General features: G+C 48.3%; 1 protein-coding gene across 5 annotated transcripts in view; it reads left to right on the forward strand.

Moving 5' to 3' along the window:
- Positions 1 to 23,603, forward strand: part of dst (dystonin) — a 647,938-nt gene that overhangs the window by 231,389 nt on the left and 392,946 nt on the right. For all 5 annotated transcript variants that reach the window (XM_070884881.1, XM_070884882.1, XM_070884878.1 and 2 more), the window contains one exon: positions 15,761 to 15,927. In XM_070884881.1, the coding sequence (XP_070740982.1) occupies positions 15,761 to 15,927 (167 nt within the window). The remainder of the gene's footprint in view (positions 1 to 15,760; positions 15,928 to 23,603) is intronic.

The raw sequence follows: 23,603 nt of genomic DNA on the forward strand, positions 1-23,603 counted from the left end.
ACATGGCCTGGGATAGGTGTGGGACAACCGGGAGATCACATGGCCGGGGATAGGTGTGGGACGACCGGGAGACCACATGGCTTGGGATAGGTGTGGGACGACCGGGAGATCACATGGCCTGAGATCGGTGTGGGACGACCGGGAGATCACATGGCCTGGGATAGGTGTGGGACGACCGGGAGACCACTCGGCCTGGGATAGGTGTGGGACGTCCAGGAGATCACATGGCCTGGGATAGGTGTGGGACGACCGGGAGACCACTCGGCCTGGGATAGATGTGGGACGACCGGGAGACCACTCGGCCTGGGATAGGTGTGGGACGACCGGGAGACCACTCGGCCTGGGATAGGTGTGGGACGACTGGGAGACCACTTGGCCTGGGATAGGTGTGGGACGTCCGGGAGACCACTCGGCCTGGGATCGGGGTGGGACGACTGGGAGACCACTCGGCCTGGGATAGGGGTGGGATGACCGGGAGACCACTCGGCCTGGGATAGGTGTGGGACGTTTGGGAGATCACATGGCCTGGGATAGGGGCGGAAAACCGGGAAACCACTCGGCCTGGGATAGGGGCGGGATGACCGGGAGACCACTCGGCCTGGGATAGGTGTGGGACAACTGGGAGACCATTCGGCCTGGGATAGGGGTGGGAACTGCCAACATCGGAGCACACACAGGCTGCAGGAAGCAAACTCACCGGACAGCAAAACACAAGCAGCTACAATTCCTTTTAACAATAGCCAACTGCCACATTTCAGCGCTACTGCCCATGTGCAGACATCCCGGCACTGTTTTCAGCGCAGGACGCTGGCTTCGCCCCCTACTCGACTGGCCATGCTGCGCGACGACCGGGGAGAGGCCGGACAGCGGCCAAAGTGGGGAGCGAAAAGCAGCGCATTTCCGGTAAGTGCGCCAAAAAAAGGGGTGTGCCAAAATTGAGCCCATAGAATGGTTACAGCACAGTAGGTTGCGATTTGGCTCATCGAGCCCATGCTCTCTGCAAGAGTATTTCAGCTAGTCCTACTCCCCCGCCCTTTCCCCGTAGCCCTGCAATATATTTTTCTTTCAGGAACTTAGCTAATTCCCTTTCGAAAGCCACGATTGAATCTGCCTCCATCACTCTTTCAGGCCGTGCATTCCAGATCCTAACCACTCGCTGCGTAAAGTTTTTCCTCATGTCGCCTTTGGACCTTCTGCTAATCACCTTAAATCTGTGTCCTCTGGTTCTCGACCCTTCTGCCAGTGGGAACAGTTTCTCTCTATTTACTCTGTCTGCACCCCTTATATTTTGAGCACCTCTATCAAATCTCCTCTCAACATTCTCTGTTCTAAGGAGAACAACCCCAGCTTCTCCTGTCTATCCATGTAACTGAAGTCCCTCATCCATGGAACCATTCTTGTAAATCTTTGCTGCACCCTCTCTCAAGTCTTCACATCCTCCCTAAAGTGCAGTGCCCAGAATTGGTCACAATACTCCAGTTGAGGCCGAACCAGTGTTTTATAAAGGTTCATCATTTTATACTGCTTTTGTAATTTTTTATTTATAAAGCCCAGGATCCCGTAAGCTTTTTTAATCACTTTCTCAACCTGCCCTGCCCCCTTCAACGATGTGTGCACATAAATCGCAGGGGTCTCTGTTCCTGCAATCCCTTTATAATTGTACCCTTCAGTTTATGTTGTCTCACCTCTTTCTTCTTGCCAATACATATCACGTCACACTTTTCTGCATTATGAAATGATAATGCATTATTTTAATCTTGGTTCCTCTGTTTAATACTATCGTAGTGAAGTCTTTGAAGAAATGGGTGTTGCCCGAGAAGCTCTGGCAGCACAATGGACGAAGTGGATCAAATCCCATAAACTATTAGCTTTCCTCCGAGGATACCATGACTGATGAGAGCAATGAGATGCAGTGCGGTAGTGAGATGGTTGTGTCACTGGACTATTAATCCAGACAACACAAGCTCAAATCCCACCATGCCAGTCTTGCTAATTTGAATTACTTTAAACTAAAATCTGGAAATAAAAATCTGTTACCGGTAAAAACTGTCTGACTGTTTAGAAACCCAACTGGTTCACTAATGTGCTTTAGGGAAGAAATCCGTCGCCCTGGCCCGGTCTGGCTGTATGACCCCAGTCCTATGACCATTATGGTTAACTTTTAACTGCCCCCTGAAGTAGCCTCGCAAGCCACTTGGTCGTATCAAACTGCTACATGCAGCCAGTCAATCCAGGAGAAGGTTCACCACTACCTTCTCCAGGGCAACTAGGGATAGGCAATAACTGCTGGCAATTGCAGCGATGCACACATCCCCAGAGTGATTTAAAAAAATCAGTACTCACTGTCTGGTCTGTTGGAAACATAGGGCCATGTCCTATTGGCCTGACCGAGATGTGGGGCCATGTCCTATTGGCCTGACCGAGATGTGGGGTCATGTCCTATTGGCCTGACTGAGACATGGGGCCATGTCCTATTGGCCTGACAGAATGTGGGGCCATGTCCTATTGGTCTGACTGAGGCATGGGGCCATGTCCTATTGGCCTGACTGAGGCATGGGGCCATGTCCTATTGGCCTGACTGAGGCATGGGGCCATGTCCTATTGGCCTGACAGAATGTGGGGCCATGTCCTATTGGTCTGACTGAGGCATGGGGCCATGTCCTATTGGCCTGACTGAGATGTGGGGCCATGTCCTATTGGTCTGACAGAATGTGGGGCCATGTCCTATTGGCCTGACAGAATGTGGGGCCATGTCCTATTGGTCTGACTGAGGCATGGGGCCATGTCCTGTTGATGTGCAATTAGATTGTACTATCTTCATGACAATCTGCTGTGATGGATTTCTATCTAACGTCCTGGTTAATCGTAATATGCACTGTGTATGTGTCTCTCTCTCTCTCTCTGACTATGTATCTGTCTCACTCTCTGGCCCGATCGCGCGCTCTCTGTCTCCGTCTCGCTCTCTGTCTCTCAGGCTCGCGCGCGCTCTCGGTCTCCCTCTCGCCTTCCCTCCCGCCCGCGCGCGCTCCCTGTCTCTCTCTTCCGCCCCCGCCCCTGCGCGCGCTCCCTGTCTCTCCCTCTCTCCCGCGCGCGCTCCCTGTCTCCCCATCTCTCCAGCCCGCGCGCGCTTCCTCTCTCCCGCCCGCGCCCGCTCCTTGTCTCTCCCTCTATCCCGCCCGCGATCCCTGCCTTTCCCTCGCTCCCGCCCGTGCGCGCTCACTGTCTCCCTCTCTCCCGCGCGCGCTCGCTGTCTCCCTCTCTCCCGCCCGCGCTCGCTGTCTCCCTCTCTCCCGCGCGCGCTCGCTGTCTCCCTCTCTCCCGCGCGCGCTCGCTGTCTCCCTCTCTCCCGCCCGCGCTCGCTGTCTCCCTCTCTCCCGCGCGCGCTCGCTGTCTCCCTCTCTCCCGCGCGCGCTCGCTGTCTCCCTCTCTCCCGCCCGCGCTCGCTGTCTCCCTCTCTCCCGCCCGCGCTCGCTGTCTCCCTCTCTCCCGCCCGCGCTCGCTGTCTCCCTCTCTCCCGCCCGCGCTCGCTGTCTCCCTCTCTCCCGCCCGCGCTCGCTGTCTCCCTCTCTCCCGCCCGCGCTCGCTGTCTCCCTCTCTCCCGCGCGCGCTCGCTGTCTCCCTCTCTCCCGCGCGCGCTCGCTGTCTCCCTCTCTCCCGCGCGCGCTCGCTGTCTCCCTCTCTCCCGCGCGCGCTCGCTGTCTCCCTCTGTCCCGCGCGCGCTCGCTGTCTCCCTCTGTCCCGCGCGCGCTCGCTGTCTCCCTCTCTCCCGCGCGCGCTCGCTGTCTCCCTCTCTCCCGCCCGCGCTCGCTGTCTCCCTCTCTCCCGCGCGCGCTCGCTGTCTCCCTCTCTCCCGCCCGCGCCGTGCGCGCTCCCTGTCTCTCCCCCTCTCCCGCCCGCGCTCGTGCGCTCTCCCTCCCTCCGCCCGCGCACGCTCGTTGTCTCCCAATCACCCGCCCGCGCGCGCTCCCTGTCTCTCCCCCTCTACCGCGCGCGCGCTCTCCCTCACTCCTGCCCGCGCGCGCTTCCTGTCTCCCCCTCTCCCGCCAGCGCGCGCTTGCTGTTTCTCCCTCTCTCCCACCTGCCCACGCACGCTTCCTGTTTCCCCCTCCCATGCCCGCGCCCGCGCGCACTCCCTGTCTCTCGCTCTCTCCCGCGCGCGCTCCCTGTCTCCCGCCCGCGCCCTCTCCCTGTCTCTCCCACCCGTGATCCCTGTCTCTCCCTCTCTCCCGCCCGCGATCCCTGTCTTTCCCTCGCGCCCGCTGTCTCCCTCTCTCCCGCCCGCGCACGCACGCTTCCTGTCTCCCCCTCCCCCGCCCGCGCGCACTCGTCTCCCCATCTCTCCCGCCCGCGTGCGCTTTTTCTCTCCCGCCCACGTGCGCTTCCTCTCTCCCGCCCGTGCACGCTCCCTGTGTCTCCCGCTCTACCGCCCGCGCGCTCTCCCTCACTCTCGCCTGCGCCCGCTCGCTGTCTCCCCCTCTCCTGCCCGCGCGCGCTTCCTGTCTCCCCCTCTCCCGCCCGTGCGCGCTCCCTGTCTCTCCCTCTCTCCCGCCCGCGCCCGCGCGCGCTCCCTGTCTCTCCCTCTCTCCCGCCTGCGTGCGCTCCCTGTCCCTCCCTCTCTCCCGCCCGCAACCGTGCGCTCTCCCTCCCGCCCGCGCGCGCTCCCTGTCTCTCCGTCTCTCCCGCCCGCGCGTGCACCCTGTCTCTCCGTCTCTCCCGCCCGCGTGCGCTCCCTCTCTCTTCGTCTCTCCCGCCCGCGCGCGCTCCCTGTCTCCCGCCCGCGCGCGCTCCCTGTCTCCCGCCCGCGCGCTCTCCCTGTCTCTCCCTCTCTCGCGCCCGCTCACTGCCTCCCTCTCTCCCGCCCGCCCACGCACGCTTCCCGTCTCCCTCTCTCTCTCGCGCATGTTCCCTGTCTCTCCATCTCACCCGCCCGCGCGCGCTTCCTCTCTCCCGCTGCGCCCGCTCCCTGTCTCTCCCTCTCTCCCGCCCGCCCGCGCACGCTTCCTGTCTCCCTCTCTCCCGCCCGCACGCTCTCCCTCTCACCTGCCCACGCGGGCTCCCTGTCTCTCCCCCTCTCCCGCCCGCGCGCACTCCCTCGCTCCCGCCCGCACCCTGTCTCTCCCTCCCTCCCACTCTCTCGCCCGCTCCCTGTCTCCCCCTCTCCCTCTCTCCTGCCCCCGCCCGCTCCCTGTCTCCCTCTCTCCCGCCCGCGCGCGCTCCCTGTCTCCCTCTCTCCCGCCCGCTCCCCCTCTCGCCCTCTCTCCCGGCCGCTCACCCTCTTGCCCTCTCCCCCCCCGCCTGCGCGCTCCCCCCCCCCGCCCCGCTCGCGAGCTCCCCCCCCCCCCCGGCCCACGCGCTCTCCCCCTCCGCCCGCGGGCCCCCTCCCCCGGCCATGCACGCCGTTCCCCCCCACCCCCGCGCGCCCTCTCCCCCCCCCCCCCCCCCACGCGCGCCCTCCTCCCCCCCCCCGCCCCCGTGCGCGCTCGTGTGGAGCATAAACACCAGCACAGAACAGTTGGACGAATGGCTTGTTTCTGTGCTGTCCATTTTATGTAAAATAAGACATCTTCCATGTGTTGCTCTTGTTTAAATTGTTTATTTAAATAACCCTCTTCACTCACTGGATATAAAGAAAAGTTGGAGTTACATAAATCTATAGTTAGGTCGGCAAATGCAGCAGCATGGCTTGCACACAGCAAGATCCCACAAAGTGGCCATTGAGGGAGATATATTGGTCTGGACACCTTGAGAACTTCCTAATATTCAAGTAGTGCTGGAGGATATTTCACATCCACAAACAGACGGGACCTTGGATTAATGTCTCTTCCGAAAGATGGCACCTCTGACAATTCGGCCCTCCCTCAGTGTTGCGTTGAGAAGGGAGTTGAATTGATGATGCAGATGATTCTAAAAATATTACATTGTAAATCAGGCTAAATCTGATCATTTAGTCTTTTAAAAAGATGCGGCAAGTTTCATTGAAATTAGCACTCTCATTAATTTGAAGATGCAGGCTGTATCATCGCCCCAGGCTACTGACAGTTTTATGATGTGGAGCAGATTCCACAGCAACAGGCTAACAACGGGCTGTGTGCCTGTTGTCTGTGGTAATACTGAAGAAAGAATGAGAACTTGTATTTCTATCGTGTCTTTCGCGACCTCGGGACGTCCCAAAGTGCTTTACAGCTAATTAATTACTGTTGTAGTGTAGTCACATTTGTAATGTAGGAAATGTGGCAGTTAATTTGCGCACAGCAAGCTCCCACAAACAGTATTGACCAGTTAATCTGCTTTTAGTGATGCTGGTTCAGGGAGAAATGTTGGCCAAGACACCAGTGAGAACTCCCCCGCTCCTCCTCCTCCTTCGCAATAGTGCAATGGGATCTTTTACATCCACCTGAGAGAGGTTTAGGGTCTCCCTCAGTGCTGCACTGGAGTGTCAGCCTGTATATTGGGTTCAAGTCTCTGGAGAGAGCCTTGAACCCACAACCTTCTGACTCAGAGGTGAGCGTGCTGCCCACTGAGCCACAATAACACAAGTAAAGTAAAGAGAGTTTGAGACTAAGATCTTTCGCATTGGTAGGAAATGTGTCCAGCAAGGAATTTCTGCTGGTGACGACGCAAATAAGGGATTACAAAAAAACTGCAAGTCAAGTAATAGAGGAAGCCAAATGATTCAAATGTGTACAGTCGGGTTGCTTACTTTGGTTGTGCATATTCCTGGAGGTTTCATCACATGACCTGCCTTCATCTGCCCCTGCCCCCACACTACCGCCATTGGTCACCTTACACTGCCAGCCCCACAGCCTTCCCACAGAACAACCTTTTCAATATTTTTATAACCAATAAAAAAGTGTTTGAAGAAAATGTTTTAAAAAAAAAACGATTTTTCTCTCCTGGGGTGTTCCCAGCAGTGTCCAGGAGATTCATCTCTAATTCCTGGAGACTACAGGGCAATCCTGGAGGGTTGGCAACCCTACATGTGTGGTATACTTTCTGATTCACCCATGATAAGACTGTATGTCCTATGGCAGTAATTGTACAACATTGTGTCATCTTGCTCCCTGGAATGTTAAAGCAAGTTCAGTCAGCTTCAGCCTTTTGCATACTGGATTTGTGTTTTGTATAACTAATAGACAAAGGTGGAGAACACTTTTTTTTTAATACCCCACCTTCAGGACATGCAGAATTAACTCCTCGCCCCGCCCAACAGTTTATAGAGTTCTGATCCGTGGAACAAAACAATTCAATAACCAATGGATTTGTGAAAAACTTCACTTCACTGAAAATCATCAAGAAATTACAAGCAAGTTCACACAAAACTGTTGCATATAATACCCCTTTGATTATACTTCAGCAAACACCGTATTATTCCCATACTTTAAAATCAAGCCCACATACGCACTAATACCAGCGAGTGGTCGGTTTGGTGATGATTAAACATACGACTTTAACTGGCAGCTGACCAAGTTGCCCTCGACTGCAGCAGCAAATGTCTTTTTCGCAGCACTGTTTATACATCAAAACTTGATAATTAGCCCACTGCGTGCGTATCTTCTTATCAATAGTCAGTTAAATGTTTTACATTAGTAACTTCAAAGCTGGCCACTGTCTGCAGATGCCCCTGGTTTTCGGTGATGGCTGACAAGTTTGTTCCTGCTCAAGGTCCCTCGCTCCCTGATCTATGAGAAAGACAGTTTGTAGAGTTTAGCAGTCTTATTGTACAAGATTCTCACAACAGCTAGTCTCTTGGCCTCGCGAAGCATGCTGGATCATTAAATGTGGTCAAGTTCTAGCAAATTTACTGCAAAAATGGTGTATTCTGACACCCCCAAAGATTGTTCTCCAGGGTTCCTCCCAGGGGTGTCCTGAAGCAGTGCTTCTCACTCCGAGGCAAGAATGCTACCAACTGAGCAATGGCTGACACCATTGAAGCCATGAGTTTGTCAGTCTATTGGCTTTATCCAATTGATAAAGGTTCAGACAGCTGAAAGTGGGGGCAGGAGGGCTTGCAAGAAAGTACAATGGTATTGACGTGTATACAATGCAAAGCTGTATTTTTGTGCAACGAGTGAATTCTGTTCATGTGATGCACAATGCCCAGTGGTTTACGTGTGAGGTAGAAAGTGTACAAGTTACAGTAGTTAGTAGCTCTGTTCAATAGCAACTGGCCATTTAGATGGTCTCAGATCCACCCTTGTGTGGGGAAGTTCAAAAGCAAAACAGCAAAAGTGCAGAGCATGTTCAGGGCGAGAGATGGGGGCAAATTTGCAGGACTGATTCAAACCACAATGATGGAATTAAAAATGTGACTTTTTTAGGAAGATGAGGAGAATGGTTGGAGAAAAGTTCAGATTCTTGCCTGGGCACACCATGCTACCAATGGAATTAAGCAAAAATGAAATTGTAAGCTTGAAGAAGATACTGCTTTGTATGCAGCGAGTGGTCTGTCTATGGAACAGGCTCCCTCGGCAGACAGAGGGAGCACTTAGTATTGATTAATTGAAATGCAAATTAGATAGATTTCTTTCAGAAAATTGAGGTGCAGTATATGTGTAATTTGACACATGACATGTGAGTGTAGCATGCTTGGGAGGAACAGGTTACTTTGATCTCAAAGCTCTTGTCCACTGGGAGTTTTCCATGCCTCATGTCTGGGTCTGTTGTAGGCTCATTAATGGAGATTGATTGCTCTGATTAGTCAACAACTCTATTACCGTTGTATCATGTGACTATAGGAGAGTCGAAAGGGAACTCGATGGATTTTGGGCCTTTGTTCATCTACAATTCCTATAGGTCAAGAACAGTTGCATCAAAGTTGCTGTCAATGAGTTTATGGAATGTTCTCACCAGCCCTTCCCCACCCGCCACAATAGTGTCAGAGGTAAATTTGCTGGAATGTTCTCATCCAAAAACGTCCTGCTTGGTTTGTGTTTATGCTGAGGTTACGCGTGAACTCCCCATGTACTCTCGAGTGCCCTGCTGCTTTCCAGTCGGCCACAACTCCCAGCTTGAGCTGTGCGCATTGCCAGGTTTGCTGTACCCACCTTGCGGGTATTCCTTGTGCCGCAGTTTTACTTGGCTGTCGGTAACACATTTCGTGGAGCGAGGGCGCCGTTCCAGGAAACGAGCAGCAGCACCAATCTGCGAACCACTCACCGATTGAAAACGGCATCTCGTATTATAGAATTCATCAACTCACTGAAGGAGGCCTTTCAGCCCATCGTGCCTGTGCCAGATTTTTGAAAGAGCTCTCCAATTGGTCGCACTCCGCTGCTCTCTCCCTATAGCCCTGCAAATTTTTCCTTTTGCTGTATAGATCCAATTTCCTTTTGAAATTATAATTGAATCTGTTTCTTTACCTTTCAAGGCAGTTCTTTTCAGATCGCCCCTCCTGGCTTTTTTGCCAATGACCTTAAATTTGTGTCCCCTGGTTATTGACTCTCCTGCCAATGGAATCAGTTTCTTCCTATCAACTCTTATCAAAATCCCTCAAAACACTTTTGAACACCTCTATTAAATCTCCCCCCTAATCTTCTGTGGTCTAAGAACAACCCCAGCTTCTCAAATCTCTCCACATAACCATTCTAGTAAATCTTCTCCGCACCTTTTAACCCACTTTCGAAAATTAGATTGAATTACTGATCTGGTATTGTTGCCATCGCTAATCTATGAAGGATTCTGGCTGTAAGTGAAGTGGGAATGGGACACAGAATGCAACTGAGCTCGAATCACTAACCTGCAGTTAAGAAAAGGAAGATACTTCATGTCTAAAATAACCAGATTATTTTTCACCCCAAATGTGAATTACAGAAGCAGATATCAGACAAGACTATACAGCGCAATAAATGCAGAGTAAAGGCCGAGAAAATAATTAATTTCCAGTTTATCATTGTTGGGGAGAAGTCCCAATTCCAAATCTGTGCAGAGGGAAAGGGCGGGCGAGGGCTAAAATCACGACTGGAAGCCGCCTGTTCAAGACAAACGGCATTTTAACCGGCCATTCCCTGGTTTCTGCACAGCCGCCTGCCCCAGACAAGTGGGGCCTGATTGCACAGGTGACGTCACGGTGCGATGGTGACATTGCGATGCGCACGCGATTTTACGCCTGGGCTGACAAAGGCCCGTAATGCTCCGGACCTGCCAGTGAAAGCTGGCGACAGACCGGATCATAACCAGAAGAGGCCCAGGTAAATAGATTTTTTTAAAAAGATTTGCATTTATATAGTGCCTTTCACAACCGTGGGACGTCCCAAAGTGCTTTACAGGCAATGAAGTACATTAGAAGTGTAGTCACTTTTGTACTGTAGGAAACGAGGCAGCCAATTTTGCACACAGCAAGGTCCTACAAACAGCAATGTGACAACGACCAGATAATCTGATTAGGGATGTTGGTTGGGGGATAAATATTGGCCAGGACACCGGGGAGAACTCCCCATCTCTTTTTTGAAGTAGTGCCATGCGATCTTTTATGTCCACCTGAAAGGGCAGACGGGGCCTCACTTTATGGTCTCCTCCAAAAGACACCACCTCCGTGAGTGTTAGCCGAGATTTTGTGCTCATGTCTCTGGACCCACAGCCTTCTGACTCAGAGGTGAGAGCCTCAGCTTCTGGCTCTTGCTCAGTACTTAGTCTGGACCAGTGTTCCCTTTAAGCTGCGCAGCCGTGCAGTGTTCTGAAGCTTTTGAGCAGCCGGCTCATCGGCTTTTAAACGCAAAAATCGGGCCTGCGGGATTTTTGAATTGGCCGGGCCGGCCGTCAAAGGGGCCCCGCAACCCAAACCAAAATTGACGGGGAACATTGGTCTGGGATTCTCATCTGCTAGATCGAGGTGAAGCTCTCTCTAGTGGCCAAATATAGCCATATTTTGCTTTTGGAAGTGCTTCTGAAGTATTGTAGTACTGTACCAGACACCTTCGAGACAGCAGATGATGAATTATTGAAGAGATGGTTGGGTGATGAGTTGCTGTGTTACATCATTGAAATTAGAAATCGTGGCTTGCCTCTTGGGAAACCAGATTCACATCACAACCCACAATTCTGACAGTCATTTTAGCAAATGATTGCTGGTGAGAGAATCGTAGAATGATACAACACAGAAGGGGGCTATCTGTCAACTCTCTGAAAGAGCTATCCAATTAGTCGTATTCCCCTGTTCTTGCCCCATAGCCCTACAAATTTTTCCTTTTCAAATATATAAGAACGTAAGAAATAGGAGCAGGAGTCTACTTTTACTCCACTTTCCAGCACTATTCCCATATCTCTTGATTCCCTTAGTATCCAAAAATCTAACAATCTCTGTCTTGAATGTACTCGATGACTGCAATGAGACAAAGAAATCCAAAATGATGACGTTTCTCCTCATCTCTGCCCTAAATGGCTGACCCCTTATTGTGAAACAGCGCCCCCCTAGTTCTAGACTCCCCAGCTAGGGGAAACATCCTCCCAGTATCTACCCTGTCGAGCCCCTTGAGAGCTCATGGGTTTCGGGTAATATATTAGCGTGGATAGAGGATTGCCGAACAAACAGAGTTGGGATAAATGGGTCATTTTCATGTTGGCAAACTGTAACTAGTGGGGTGCCGCAGGAATCGGTACTCGGTCCTCAACTACTTACAACTTGGATGAAGGGACCGAGTGTAATGTAGCCAAGTTTGCTGATGATACAAAGATAGGTGGGAAAGCAAGTTTTGTGGAGGACACAAAGAATCTACAAAGGGATACAGATAGGCTTAGTGAGTGGTCAAAAATTTGACAGATGGAGTATAATGTGGGAAAATGTGAGGTTTATCCACTTTGGTAGGAAAAATAAAAAAAGCAATTTATTATTTAAATGGAGAGAGATTGCAAAATGCTGTGGTACCGAGGGATCTGGGCGTCCTTGTACATGAAACACAAAAAGTTACTCTGCAGGTACAGCAAGTAATTAGGAAGGCAAATGGAATGTTGGCCTTTATTGCTAGGGGGATAGAGTATAAAAGTAGCAAAGTCCTGCTACAACTGTACAGGGTGTTGGTGAGACCACACCTGGAGTACTACGTAAAGTTTTGGTCTCCTTATTTAAGGAAGGATGTACTCACATTGAAGGCAGTTCAGAGACGGTTCACGAGGTTGATTCCTGAGATGAAGCGGTTGTCATATGAAGAAAGGTTGAGTAGGTTGGGCCTATACTCATTGATGTTTAGAAGACTGAGAGGGGATCTTATTGAAACATGTAAGATACTGAGGGGGCTTGGCAGGGTAAATACAGAGAGGATGTTTCCCCTCGTGGGGGAATCGAGAACTAGGGGACATAGTTTCAGAATAAGGGATAGCCAATTTAAAATGGAAATGAGGAGGAATTATTTTCTTTCAGAGGGTTGTGAATCTTTGAAATTCTTCACCCCAGAGAGCTGTTGAGGCTGGGTCATTGAATATATTTTAAGGTGGAGATATTTAGATTTTTGAAAGATAAGGTTATGGGGAGCAGGCCGGCAAGTGGAAACATAAACATAGAAACATAGAAAATAGGTGCAGGAGTAGGCTATTCGGCCCTTCGAGCCTGTACCACCATTCAATATGATCATGGCTGATCATGCATTTCAGTACCCCATTCCAGCTTTCTCTCCATACCCCTTGATCCCTTTAGCCATAAGGGCCACACCTAACTCCCTTTTGAATATATCTAACGAACTGGCCTCAACAACTTTCTTTGATGGAGAATTCCACATGCCCACAACTCTGAGTGAAGATGTTTCTCCTCATCTCGGTCCTAAATGGCTTACCCCTTATCCTTAGACTGTGACCCCCTGGTTCTGGACTTCCCCAACTTCGGGAACATTCTTCCTGCATCTAACCTGTCTAATCCCATCAAAATTTTGTATGTTTCTGAGATCCCCTCTCATTCTTCTAATTCCAGTGAATATAAGCCTAGTCGATCCAGTCTTTCTTCATATGTCAGTCCTGCCATCCCAGGAATCAGTCTGGTGAACCTTCGCTGCACTCCCTCAATTGCAAGAATGTCCTTCTTCAGATTAGGAGACCAAATATTCAAGGTGTGGCCTCACCAAGGCCCTGTACAACTGTAGTAAGACCTCCCTGCTCTTATACTCGAATCCTCTCGCTATGAAGGCCAACATTTCATTTGCTGCCTTCACTGCCTGCTGTACCTGTATGCCAATCTTCAATGACTGATGTACCATGACACCCAGGTCTCGTTGCACCTCGCCCTTTAAAAATCTGACCATTCAGATAATAATCAGTCCTCCTGTTTTTACCACCAAAGTGGATAACATTACATTTATCCACATGATACCGCATCTGCCATGGAGTTGTAGCCATGATCTGATTGAATGGCGGAGCAGGCTCGAGGGACCAAACTCCTGTTCCTATTTCTTATGTAAGAATGTTATAGGTTTAAGTGAGATCATTACTACTTCTAAACTCTGGGGAACATAGGCTTAGTCTGCTTAATCTCAAAGGGCAATCCTCCCATCCTAGGAATTAGTCTAGTCAATCTTCGTTGCACTCCCTCTAAGACAAGTATATCCTTCCTTGGGTAAAGAGGCCAAATCTGTACACAGTACTTCAGATGTGGTCTCACCAAAGCTCTATATAATTGTAGTAAGATGTCTTTACTCTTGTACTCCAATCCTTTTGTAATAAAGGCTAACATACCATTTGGTTTCCTAATTGTTTGCTGTACCTGCATGTTAACTTTCAGTGATTCATGTACAAGGTCACCCAGGTCCCTCTGAATACCATTTCTCAATCTCTCATCATTTAAAAAAAAAAATTCTGCTTTTCTATTTTTTTTATACCAAAGTCAATAACTTCACATTTCCCCACATTATATTCCATCTGCCATATTCTTGCCCATTCAAGAAACTTGTCTAAATCCCTTTGCAGCCTCTTTGTGCCCTCCTCACAACTTACTTTCCCACCTAGCTTTGTATCGTCAGCAAATTTGGATATATTACACTCGGTCCCCTCATCTAAGTCATTGAAATAGCTTGTAAATAGCTGAGGCCGAAGTACTGACCCTTGCGGTATCCCACCAGTTACATTCTGCCAGCCCGAAAATGACTCGTTTATACTTGTCTCTGTTTTCTGTCCATTGATCAATCTTCAATCCATGCTTATATATGACCCCCAAACCCACGTGCCTTAACCTTGTGTAAAAATCTCTTGTGTGGCACCTTATCGAATCTTTCTGAAAATCCAAATATACTACATCCACTTGTTCTCCCTTTGCTACCCTGTTACAACCTCAAAAAACTCTTTGTGTTTGACAAATCTGTAATTTCCCTTTCATAAATGTATGTTGACTATGCCCAATCATATTATATATCCCGTTCCGTTTTGAAAGTTATTGTTGAAATTGCTTTCACCACCCTTTCAGGCAGTGTACTCCAGATCATAACAACTCGCTCTGTTTATAAATAAAAATACATATAATGGGCGTAGAGTGCAGCAGATGCGGTGGAAGTTCGACAAAAGCTCTGGGTGAATGGCATAAATGGCCATGTATACCATTTATTCAGCTGATACGTGATGCGATCATTGTGAAGCCTGTCAGTTCTCGTGTAGTTGCCAACAAGCAGATTACATAGGATATATGGCACAGAAACAGGCCATTCGGCCCAACCAGTCCATTTATGCTCCACTCAAGCTGCCTCCTGTCTTTGCTCATCTAAATCTATCAGCATAACCCTCTATTCCCTTCTCCCTCATATGCTTATCTAGCCTCCCCTTACATGCATCTGTACAATTTGCTTCAACTACTCCCTGTGGTAGCGAGTTCCACATCTCACCACTCTCTGGGTAAAAAAAGTTTCTTCAGAATTCCCCACGGGGTTTCTTGGTGACTATCTTATATTGATGGCCTCGAGTTCTGCTCTTCCCCACAAGTGGAAACATTCTCTCTCTATCCACTCTCTCAAATTAAGTCGGTGTATCCGATGCAAATTGTATTGTTTCTTGTGGGTTTACCAGGTTCAAATGTTGTAGGGCGTTGCACACTCTGGGTGTAACTAGTATGAATTGTTTCACTGGGATGAATGGTTAGCTGTGAACTACTATTTAAACTAACAGGCATTGGGGTTGAGTTTCTTCTTTGGGCACAGTCGATAACCCGTTTTGACAAGTGTTTTTCCGGAATTTCTGCTCAAACTCATTTGCCTGTCGCCTAATGCAAAATCTGCCATGAACCAGCGCAACTGGGCAGTGTTTTTAAACGTAAAAAGATATTCCTTGATATATTTATAGTGACTTTAAGCTAGTTAGTTATAATAGTCAGTTTCTTAGTAAATTTAAAAAAAAACATTTAAAAGTTTCAAAATGTACCTCTTGGTGTTCTTGCACCCAAAAGAAACAGCTGAATTTTCAGAGACCCCTGCCCCAAGGCCCACAAATGGGTGCAATGAGCGACCTTGGTGATGAATTCATTTTTTCGGTGGAAGCAGCTTGTTACGCAGTGCTTAAACTAGTGCCAAAGATCGTGGTACTGTAATTTTCCTGTAAAACTCCATGGTCCTCTGCGTTGGTTGGTTACGCTGAGTTCGGGCTTATTGTGCCGGAAAAAACAGTGCAACCGAGCGGTTAAGATGTTGGGTCTTGCCTCAGGTTGTCCCATTTGGCGGGTTTCTGAATCTTGAGAGCAAAGGGTTGCATGCCTTGCACCAAGTGACTAGTTTGAGAGTGGTAAATGTTCGGAAAGTCTCTGTTGGGACCAAGAAACACCAGCGATGGATGTTATTTATTCACTTCAAAATTTGTTCTTCAGATCTCTGACATCCATGTTACTGGGGAGTCTGAGGACATGTCGGCCAAGGAGAAGCTATTACTGTGGTCACAACAGGCAACGGAGGGCTATGCTGGAGTCCGGTGTGAAAACTTCACTTCGTGCTGGAGAGATGGCAGATTATTCAACGCGATCATTCATAAATACAGGTACTGCGTTTCCACCTCGGTCAAATACATACTGCTGTCTGCTCATAGGTGTTTCATGCTGCGACTTGGAGTATGAAGTGACTAAACCAGTGGTATCACGTACAGGAAGCTTTCCTTGTTATACTTGTGTTGAGCATTGATTAGACCACATTTGGAGTATTGTGCACAATGTTGGTCTCCAGGTTATAACCAGGATATAGAGGTGATGGAGAAGGTGATATAAAGATTGGCAAGGATGATACCAGAACTGAGAGGTTATACAGGCTTAGGGCTCTTTTTTCACTAGAAAAGAGTAGGCTGAGGGATGACCTAATAGAGATCTTTTAAGATTATGAAAGGGTTCGATAAGGTAGATGTTGAAAGGCTCGAGGTCATAAATAAAAGATAGGCTCTAATAAATCCAATAGGGGTTAGAGAAGGAACTTCTTTAGAATCATAGAAGTTTACAGCACGGAAGGTGGCCATTTCAGCCCATCGTGTCTGTGCCGGCCAACAAGAGGCTATCCAGCCTAATCCTACTTTCCAGCTCTAGGTCCGTAGCACTTCAATTGCACATCCAAATACCTTTTAAATGTGGTGAGGGTTTCTGCCTCTACCACCCTTTCAGGCAGTGAGTTCCAGACCCCCACCATCCTCTGGGTGAAATTTCCCCTCAAATCACCTCCAAACCTTCTACCAATTACTTCAAATTTATGCCCCCTGGTTGTTGACCCCTCTGCTAAGGGAAATAGACCCTTTCTGTCCACTATATCTCGGCCCCTCATAATTTTATACACCTCAATGAGGTCTCCCCTCTGCCTCCTCTGTTCCAAGGAAAACAAACCCAGCCTATCCAATCTGTCCTCATAGCTTAGATTCTCCACTCATAAGAACATAAGAACATAAGAATTAGGAACAGGAGTAGGCCATCTAGCCCCTCGAGCCTGCTCCGCCATTCAACAAGATCATGGCTGATCTGGCCGTGGACTCAGCTCCACTTACCCGCCCGCTCCCCATAACCCTTAATTCCCTTATTGGTTAAAAATCTATCTATCTGTGATTTGAATACATTCAATGAGCTAGCCTCAACTGCTTCCTTGGGCAGAGAATTCCACAGATTCACAACCCTCTGGGAGAAGAAATTCCTTCTCAACTCGGTTTTAAATTGGCTCCCCCGTATTTTGAGGCTGTGCCCCCTAGTTCTAGTCTCTCCGACCACTGGAAACAACCTCTCTGCCTCTATCTTGTCTATCCCTTTCATTATTTTAAACGTTTCTATAAAATCACCCCTCATCCTTCTGGACTCCAACGAGTAAAGACCCAGTCTACTCAATCTATCATCATAAGGTAACCCCCTCATCTCCGGAATCAGCCTAGTGAATCGTCTCTGTGCTCCCTCCAAAGCTAGTATATCCTTCCTTAAGAAAGGTGACCAAAACTGCATGCAGTACTCCAGGTGCAGCCTCACCAAAACCCTATACAGTTGCAGAAGGACCTCCCTGCTTTTGTACTCCATCCCTCTCGCAATGAAGGCCAACATTCCATTCGCCTTCCTGATTACCTGCTGCACCTGCAAACTAACTTTTTGGGATTCATGCACAAGGACCCCCAGGTCCCTCTGCACCGCAGCATGTTGTAATTTCTCTCCATTCAAATAATATTCCCTTTTACTGTTTTTTATTTCCAAGGTGGATGACCTCACACTTTCCGACATTGTATTCCATCTGCCAAACCTTAGCCATTCGCTTAACCTATCTAAATCTCTTTGCAGCCTCTCTGTGTCCTCTACACAACCCGCTTTCCCACTAATCTTTGTGTCATCTGCAAATTTTGTTGCACTACACTCTGTCCCCTCTTCCAGGTCATCTATGTATATTGTAAACAGTTGTGGTCCCAGCACCGATCCCTGTGGCACATCACTAACCACCGATTTCCAACCCGAAAAGGACCCATTTATCCCGACTCTCTGCTTTCTGTTAGCCAGCCAATTCTCTATCCATGTTAATACATTTCCTCTGACTCCGCGTACCTTTATCTTCTGCAGTAACCTTTTGTGTGGCACTTTATCGAATGCCTTTTGGAAATCTAAATACACCACATCCATCGGTACACCTCTATCCACCATGCTCGTTATATCCTCAAAGAATGACAGTAAATTAGTTAAACATGATTTCCCCTTCATGAATCCATGTTGCGTCTGCTTGATTGCACTATTCCTATCTAGATATCCCGCTATTTCTTCTTTAATGATAGCTTCAAGCATTTTCCTAGTACAGATGTTAAACTAACCGGCCGACAGTTACCTGCCTTTTGTCTGCCCCCTTTTTTAAACAGAGGCGTTACATTAGCTGCTTTCCAATCCACTGGTACCTCCCCAGAGTCCAGAGAATTTTGGTAGATTATAACGAATACATCTGCTATAACTTCCGGCATCTCTTTTAATACCCTGGGAGGCATTTCATCAGGACCAGGGGACTTGTCTACCTTAATTCCCATTAGCCTGTCCAGCACTACCCCCCTAGTGATAGTGATTATCTCAAGGTCCTCCCTTCCCACATTCCTGTGACCAGCAATTTTTGGCATGGTTTTTGTGTCTTCCACTGTGAAGACCAAAGCAAAATAATTGTTTAAGGTCTCAGCCATTTCCACATTTCCCATAATTAAATCCCCCTTCTCATCTTCTAAGGGACCAACATTTACTTTAGTCACTCTTTTCCGTTTTATATATCGGTAAAAGCTTTTACTATCTGTTTTTATGTTTTGCGCAATTTTACTTTCGTAATCTATCTTTCCTTTCTTTATTGCTTTCTTAGTCATTCTTTGCTGTCATTTAAAATTTTCCCAATCTTCTAGTTTCCCACTAACCTTGGCCACCTTATACGCATTGGTTTTTAATTTGATACTCTCCTTTATTTCCTTGGTTATCCACGGCTGGTTATCCCTTCTCTTACGGCCCTTCTTTTTCACTGGAATCTATTTTTGTTGAGCACTATGAAAGAGCTCCTTAAAAGTCCTCCACTGTTCCTCAATTGTGCCACCGTTTAGTCTGTGTTTCCAGTCTACTTTAGCCAACTCTTCCCTCATCCCACTGTAGTCCCCTTTGTTTAAGCATAGTACGCTCGTTTGAGACACTACTTCCTCACCCTCAATCTGTATTACAAATTCAACCATACTGTGATCACTCATTCCTTGAGGATCTTTTACTCGGAGATCATTTATTATTCCTGTCTCATTACACAGGACCAGATCTAAGATAGCTTGCTCCCTTGTAGGTTCTGTAGCATACTGTTCTAAGAAACAATCCCGTATGCATTCTATGAATTCCTTCTCAAGGCTACCCTGTGCGATTTGGTTTGACCAATCGATAGGAAGGTTAAAATCCCCCATGATTACTGCTGTTCCTTTTTCACAAGCCTCCATTATTCCCTTGATTATTGCCCGCCCCACCGTGAAGTTATTATTTGGGGCCCTATAAACTATGCCCACTATCCCCTTACTATCTCTAATCTCCACCCACAATGATTCAACATTTTGTTCATTAGAACCAATATCGTCTCTCACAACTGCCCTGATATCATCCTTTATTAACAGAGCTACCCCACCTCCTTGCCCTTCTTGTCTATCTTTCCGAATTGTCAGATACCCCTGTATGTTTAATTCCCAGTCTTGGCCACCCTGCAACCACGGTTCTGTTATGGCCACCAAATCATACCCATTTGTAATGATTTGTGCCGTCAACTAATTTACTTTATTTCGAATGCTGCGTGCATTTAGGTAGTGTTTTAATACTAGTTTTTAATACTCCCGGCGACATCCTTGTAAATCTCCTCTGCATCCTCTCCAGTGCAATCACGTCCTTCTTGTAATGCGGTGACCAGAACTGCACGCAGTACTCCAGTTGTGGCTTAACCAGTGTTTTATGCAGTTCAAGCATAACTCCCTTGCTCTTGTATTCTGTGCCTCGGCTAATAAAGGCAAGCATTCCGCAAGCCTTCTTAACCACCTTACCAAGCAGGCCTGATACCTTCAGGGATCTGTGGACATACATCCAAGGTTCCTTTGTTCCTCTACACTTCTCGGTGTCCTGTCATTTAATGTGTATTCCCTTGCCTTGTTAGCCCTCCCCGAATGCATTACCTCATTCTTCTCCGGATTAAATTCCATTTGCCACTGTTCTGACCACCTGACCAGTTGATTGATATCTTCCTGCAGCCTACAGCTTTCTTCTTCATTATCAACCACACAACCTATTTTAGTATCATCTGCAAACTTCTTAATCATACCCACTATATTCAAGTCTAGATCATTGATGTATACCACAAAAAGAAAGGGACCTCGTGCAGAGCCCCGCAGAGCCCCACTGGAAATAGCCTTCCAGTCACAAAAACATCCATCAGCCATTACCTTTTATTTCTTGATTTGGATCCAACTTGCCGCTTTGCCGTGGATTCCATGGGCTTTTACTTTCGTGACCAGTCGACCATGTGTGTCCTTATCAAAAGCCTTGCTGAAATCCATATAAAATACATCAAACGCATTACCCTGATCGACCTTCCTTGTTACCACCTCAAAAAATTCAATCAAGTTAGTCAGACACGACCCTCCCTTAACAAATCCATGCTGACTGTCCTTGATTAATCCGTATCTTTCTCAAATGAAGATTTATCCTGTCCTTCAGAATTGTTTCCTATAATTTTCCCACCACTGAGTTTAAGCTGACTTGTCTGTAATTACTCGGTCTATCCCTTTCTCCCTTCTTAAACAAAGGTATCACAATAGCAGTACTCCAGTCCTCTGGCACCACACCTGAAACCAGAGAGGATTGGAAAATGATGGTCAAAGCCTCTGCTATTTCCTCTTTCACTTCGCTTAACAGCCTGGGATACATTTCATCCGGGCTTGGGGACTTATCCACTTTCAAAGCTGCTAAACCCCTTACTGCCTCCTCTTTCACTGTTTATTTCATCTAATATTTCATACTCCTCCTCCCCAATAGCAGTGTCTGCATCGCCCCTCCTTTGTGAAAGCAGATTTAAGTATTCATTAAAAACCACATCTCCCACCTCCACACACACATTCATCACAGGCAGTCCCTCGGAATCGAGGAAGACTTGCTTCCACTCTTAATGAGTCCTTAGGTGGTTGAACAGTCTAATACGAGAACCACAGTCTCCATCACAGGTGGGACAGATAGTCATTGAGGGAAAGGGTGGGTGGGACAGGTTTGCCGCGCACACTTTCCGCTGCCTGCGTTTGATGTCTGCATGCTCTCGGCGATGAGACTCGAGGTGCTCGGCGACCTCCCGGATGCTCTTCCTCCACTTAGGGTGGTCTTTGCCTGGGACTCCCAGGTGTCAGTGGGGATGTTGCACTTTATCAGGGAGGTTTTTAGGGTGTCCCTTTAATGTTTCCTCTGCCCACCTTTGGCTTGTTTGCCATGAAGGAGTTCCGAGTAGAGCGCTTGCTTTGGGAGTCTCGTGTCTGGCATGCGAACGATGTGGCCTGCCCAGTGGAGCTGATCAAGTGTGGTCAGTGCTTCAATGTTGGGGATGTTGCCCTGGTTGAGGACGCTAATGTTGGTGCGTCTGTCCTCCCAGGGGATTTGTAGGATCTTGCGGAGACATCGTTGGTGGTATTTCTCCAGTGACTTGAGGTGTCTACTGTACATGGTCCATGTCTCTGAGCCATACAGGAGGGCGGGTATTACTGCAGCCCTGTAGACCATGAGCTTGGTGGCAGTTTTGAGGGCCTGGTCTTCAAACACTCTTTTCCTCAGGCGGCCGAAGGCTGCACTAGCGCACTGGAGGCGGTGTTGGATCTCATCGTCAATGTCTGCTCTTTTTGCTAAGAGGCTCCCGAGGTATGGGAAATGGTCCACGTTGTCCAGGGCCGCGATGTGGATCTTATCTTGATGACTGGGGGGGCAGTGCTGTGCGGCGAGGACAGGCTGGTGGAGAACCTTTGTCTTATGGACACACAGATTACCCTCATGGTTTCTCGTAGGCCCTACCCTTTCTTTAGTTATCCTCTTGCTCTTAATATATTTATAAAACATTTTTGGATTTTCCTTGATTTTACGGCAAGAATTTTTCATGCTCTCTCTTTGCTTTCCTAATATCCCTTTTAATTTCACCCCTGGACTTTCTATACTCCTCCAGAGATTCTGCAGTATTGAGCTCTCGGTATCTGTCATAAGCCTCCCTTTTTTCTTTATCCTACCCTGCATGTCCCTCCACATCCAGGGGCTCTGGATTTGTTAGTCTCACCCTTTTTCTTTACGGGCACATATTTGGCCTGAACCCTCCGGATCTCCTCCTGGAATGCCTCCCACTGCTGTGGCACTGATTTACCTTCAAGCAGCCATTTCCAGCCCACGATGGCTAAATCACTTCTCAGCTTAGCACAGTTGGCTTTTCCCTAATTTAGAACTTTTATTCCTGGTCTATCCTTGTCCTTTTCCAAAACTACCTTAAAGCTAATTGAATTATGGTCATTAGCACCTAAATGATCTCCCACTGATACCTCTTCCACCTACCCAGCTTCGTTCCCTAAAACTAAATCCAGAAATGCCCCCTCTCGTGTTGGACTTGCTACTTACTGGCTGAAAAAGTTTATAGGAATTCAGCACCCTCTATACCCTTCACACTAATTTTATCCCAGTTAATATTAAGATAGTTGAAATCTCCTACTATTACTGCCCTATAGTTTTTGCACTTCTGTGAAATTTGCCGACATATTTGCTCTTCTATCTCCCTCTCACAGTTTGGGGGTCTATAGTACACTCCCAGCCGTGTGATCATCCCTTTTTTGTTTTTCAGTTCGACCCATATGGCCTCGTTTGATGATCCCTCTATCATATCATCCCTCTTCAACTGTAATAGTTTCTTTAATCAATACTTTAATCCCCCACCTCCCTTTTTACCCCCCTCTCGATCCTGTCTGAAAATCCTCTAACCAGGAATGTTGAGCTGTCATACCTGCCCCTCTTTTCGCCGTGTCTTTAATGGCTATAATATCATACACCCAAGTGTCTACCTGTGCTCTCAGCTCATCTGCCTTATTCGCTATACTCCTTGCAGTGAAGTATATACCATTTAGTACAGCCAGACCCCCCTGTTGACTACTATCTAGCCCTTGTTTCCTCTGTCCTAATTTACTCTCTACGTTTTTGTTTTCCAATTCCAGTTTTTCTTCCCTCCATACTGACTCTATTCTCAGGTTCCCATCCCCCTGCCAAGCTAATTTACTCCCCAACAGCACTAGCAACCGCGTCCCCCCCGCCCCCCGTGAGGCTATTGGTCCCAGCTCCCCCAGAAACGGTCCCAATGCATCAGGAATCTAAAGCCCTCCCCCCTGCACCCAACTTTCCAGCCATGCATTCATCTGCTCTATCCTTCTATTTCTGTACCCACTCGCTCGTGGCACCGGGAGTAATCCGGAGATTACTGCCTTTGCGGTCTTGCTTTTTAATCTCCGAGCTCCCTAAGGTCTGCCTGCAGGACCTCACCCCTCTTTCTACCTATGTTATTGGTACTGATGAGGACCACGACCTCTGGCTGTTCACTCTCGTCCCCCAGAATGCCCTGCAGCCGTTCCCAGAGAGTGGTGAGTGTTATGTATGTAAACATTACCAATGTTTAAAGACTTGCCACCAAGGGGCGCACCTGTGGAAGATCCAAGGCTCACCTGCACACCCC

Source organism: Pristiophorus japonicus, chromosome 7 (assembly GCF_044704955.1).
Source record: "Pristiophorus japonicus isolate sPriJap1 chromosome 7, sPriJap1.hap1, whole genome shotgun sequence".
Lineage (NCBI taxonomy): Eukaryota > Metazoa > Chordata > Chondrichthyes > Pristiophoridae > Pristiophorus > Pristiophorus japonicus.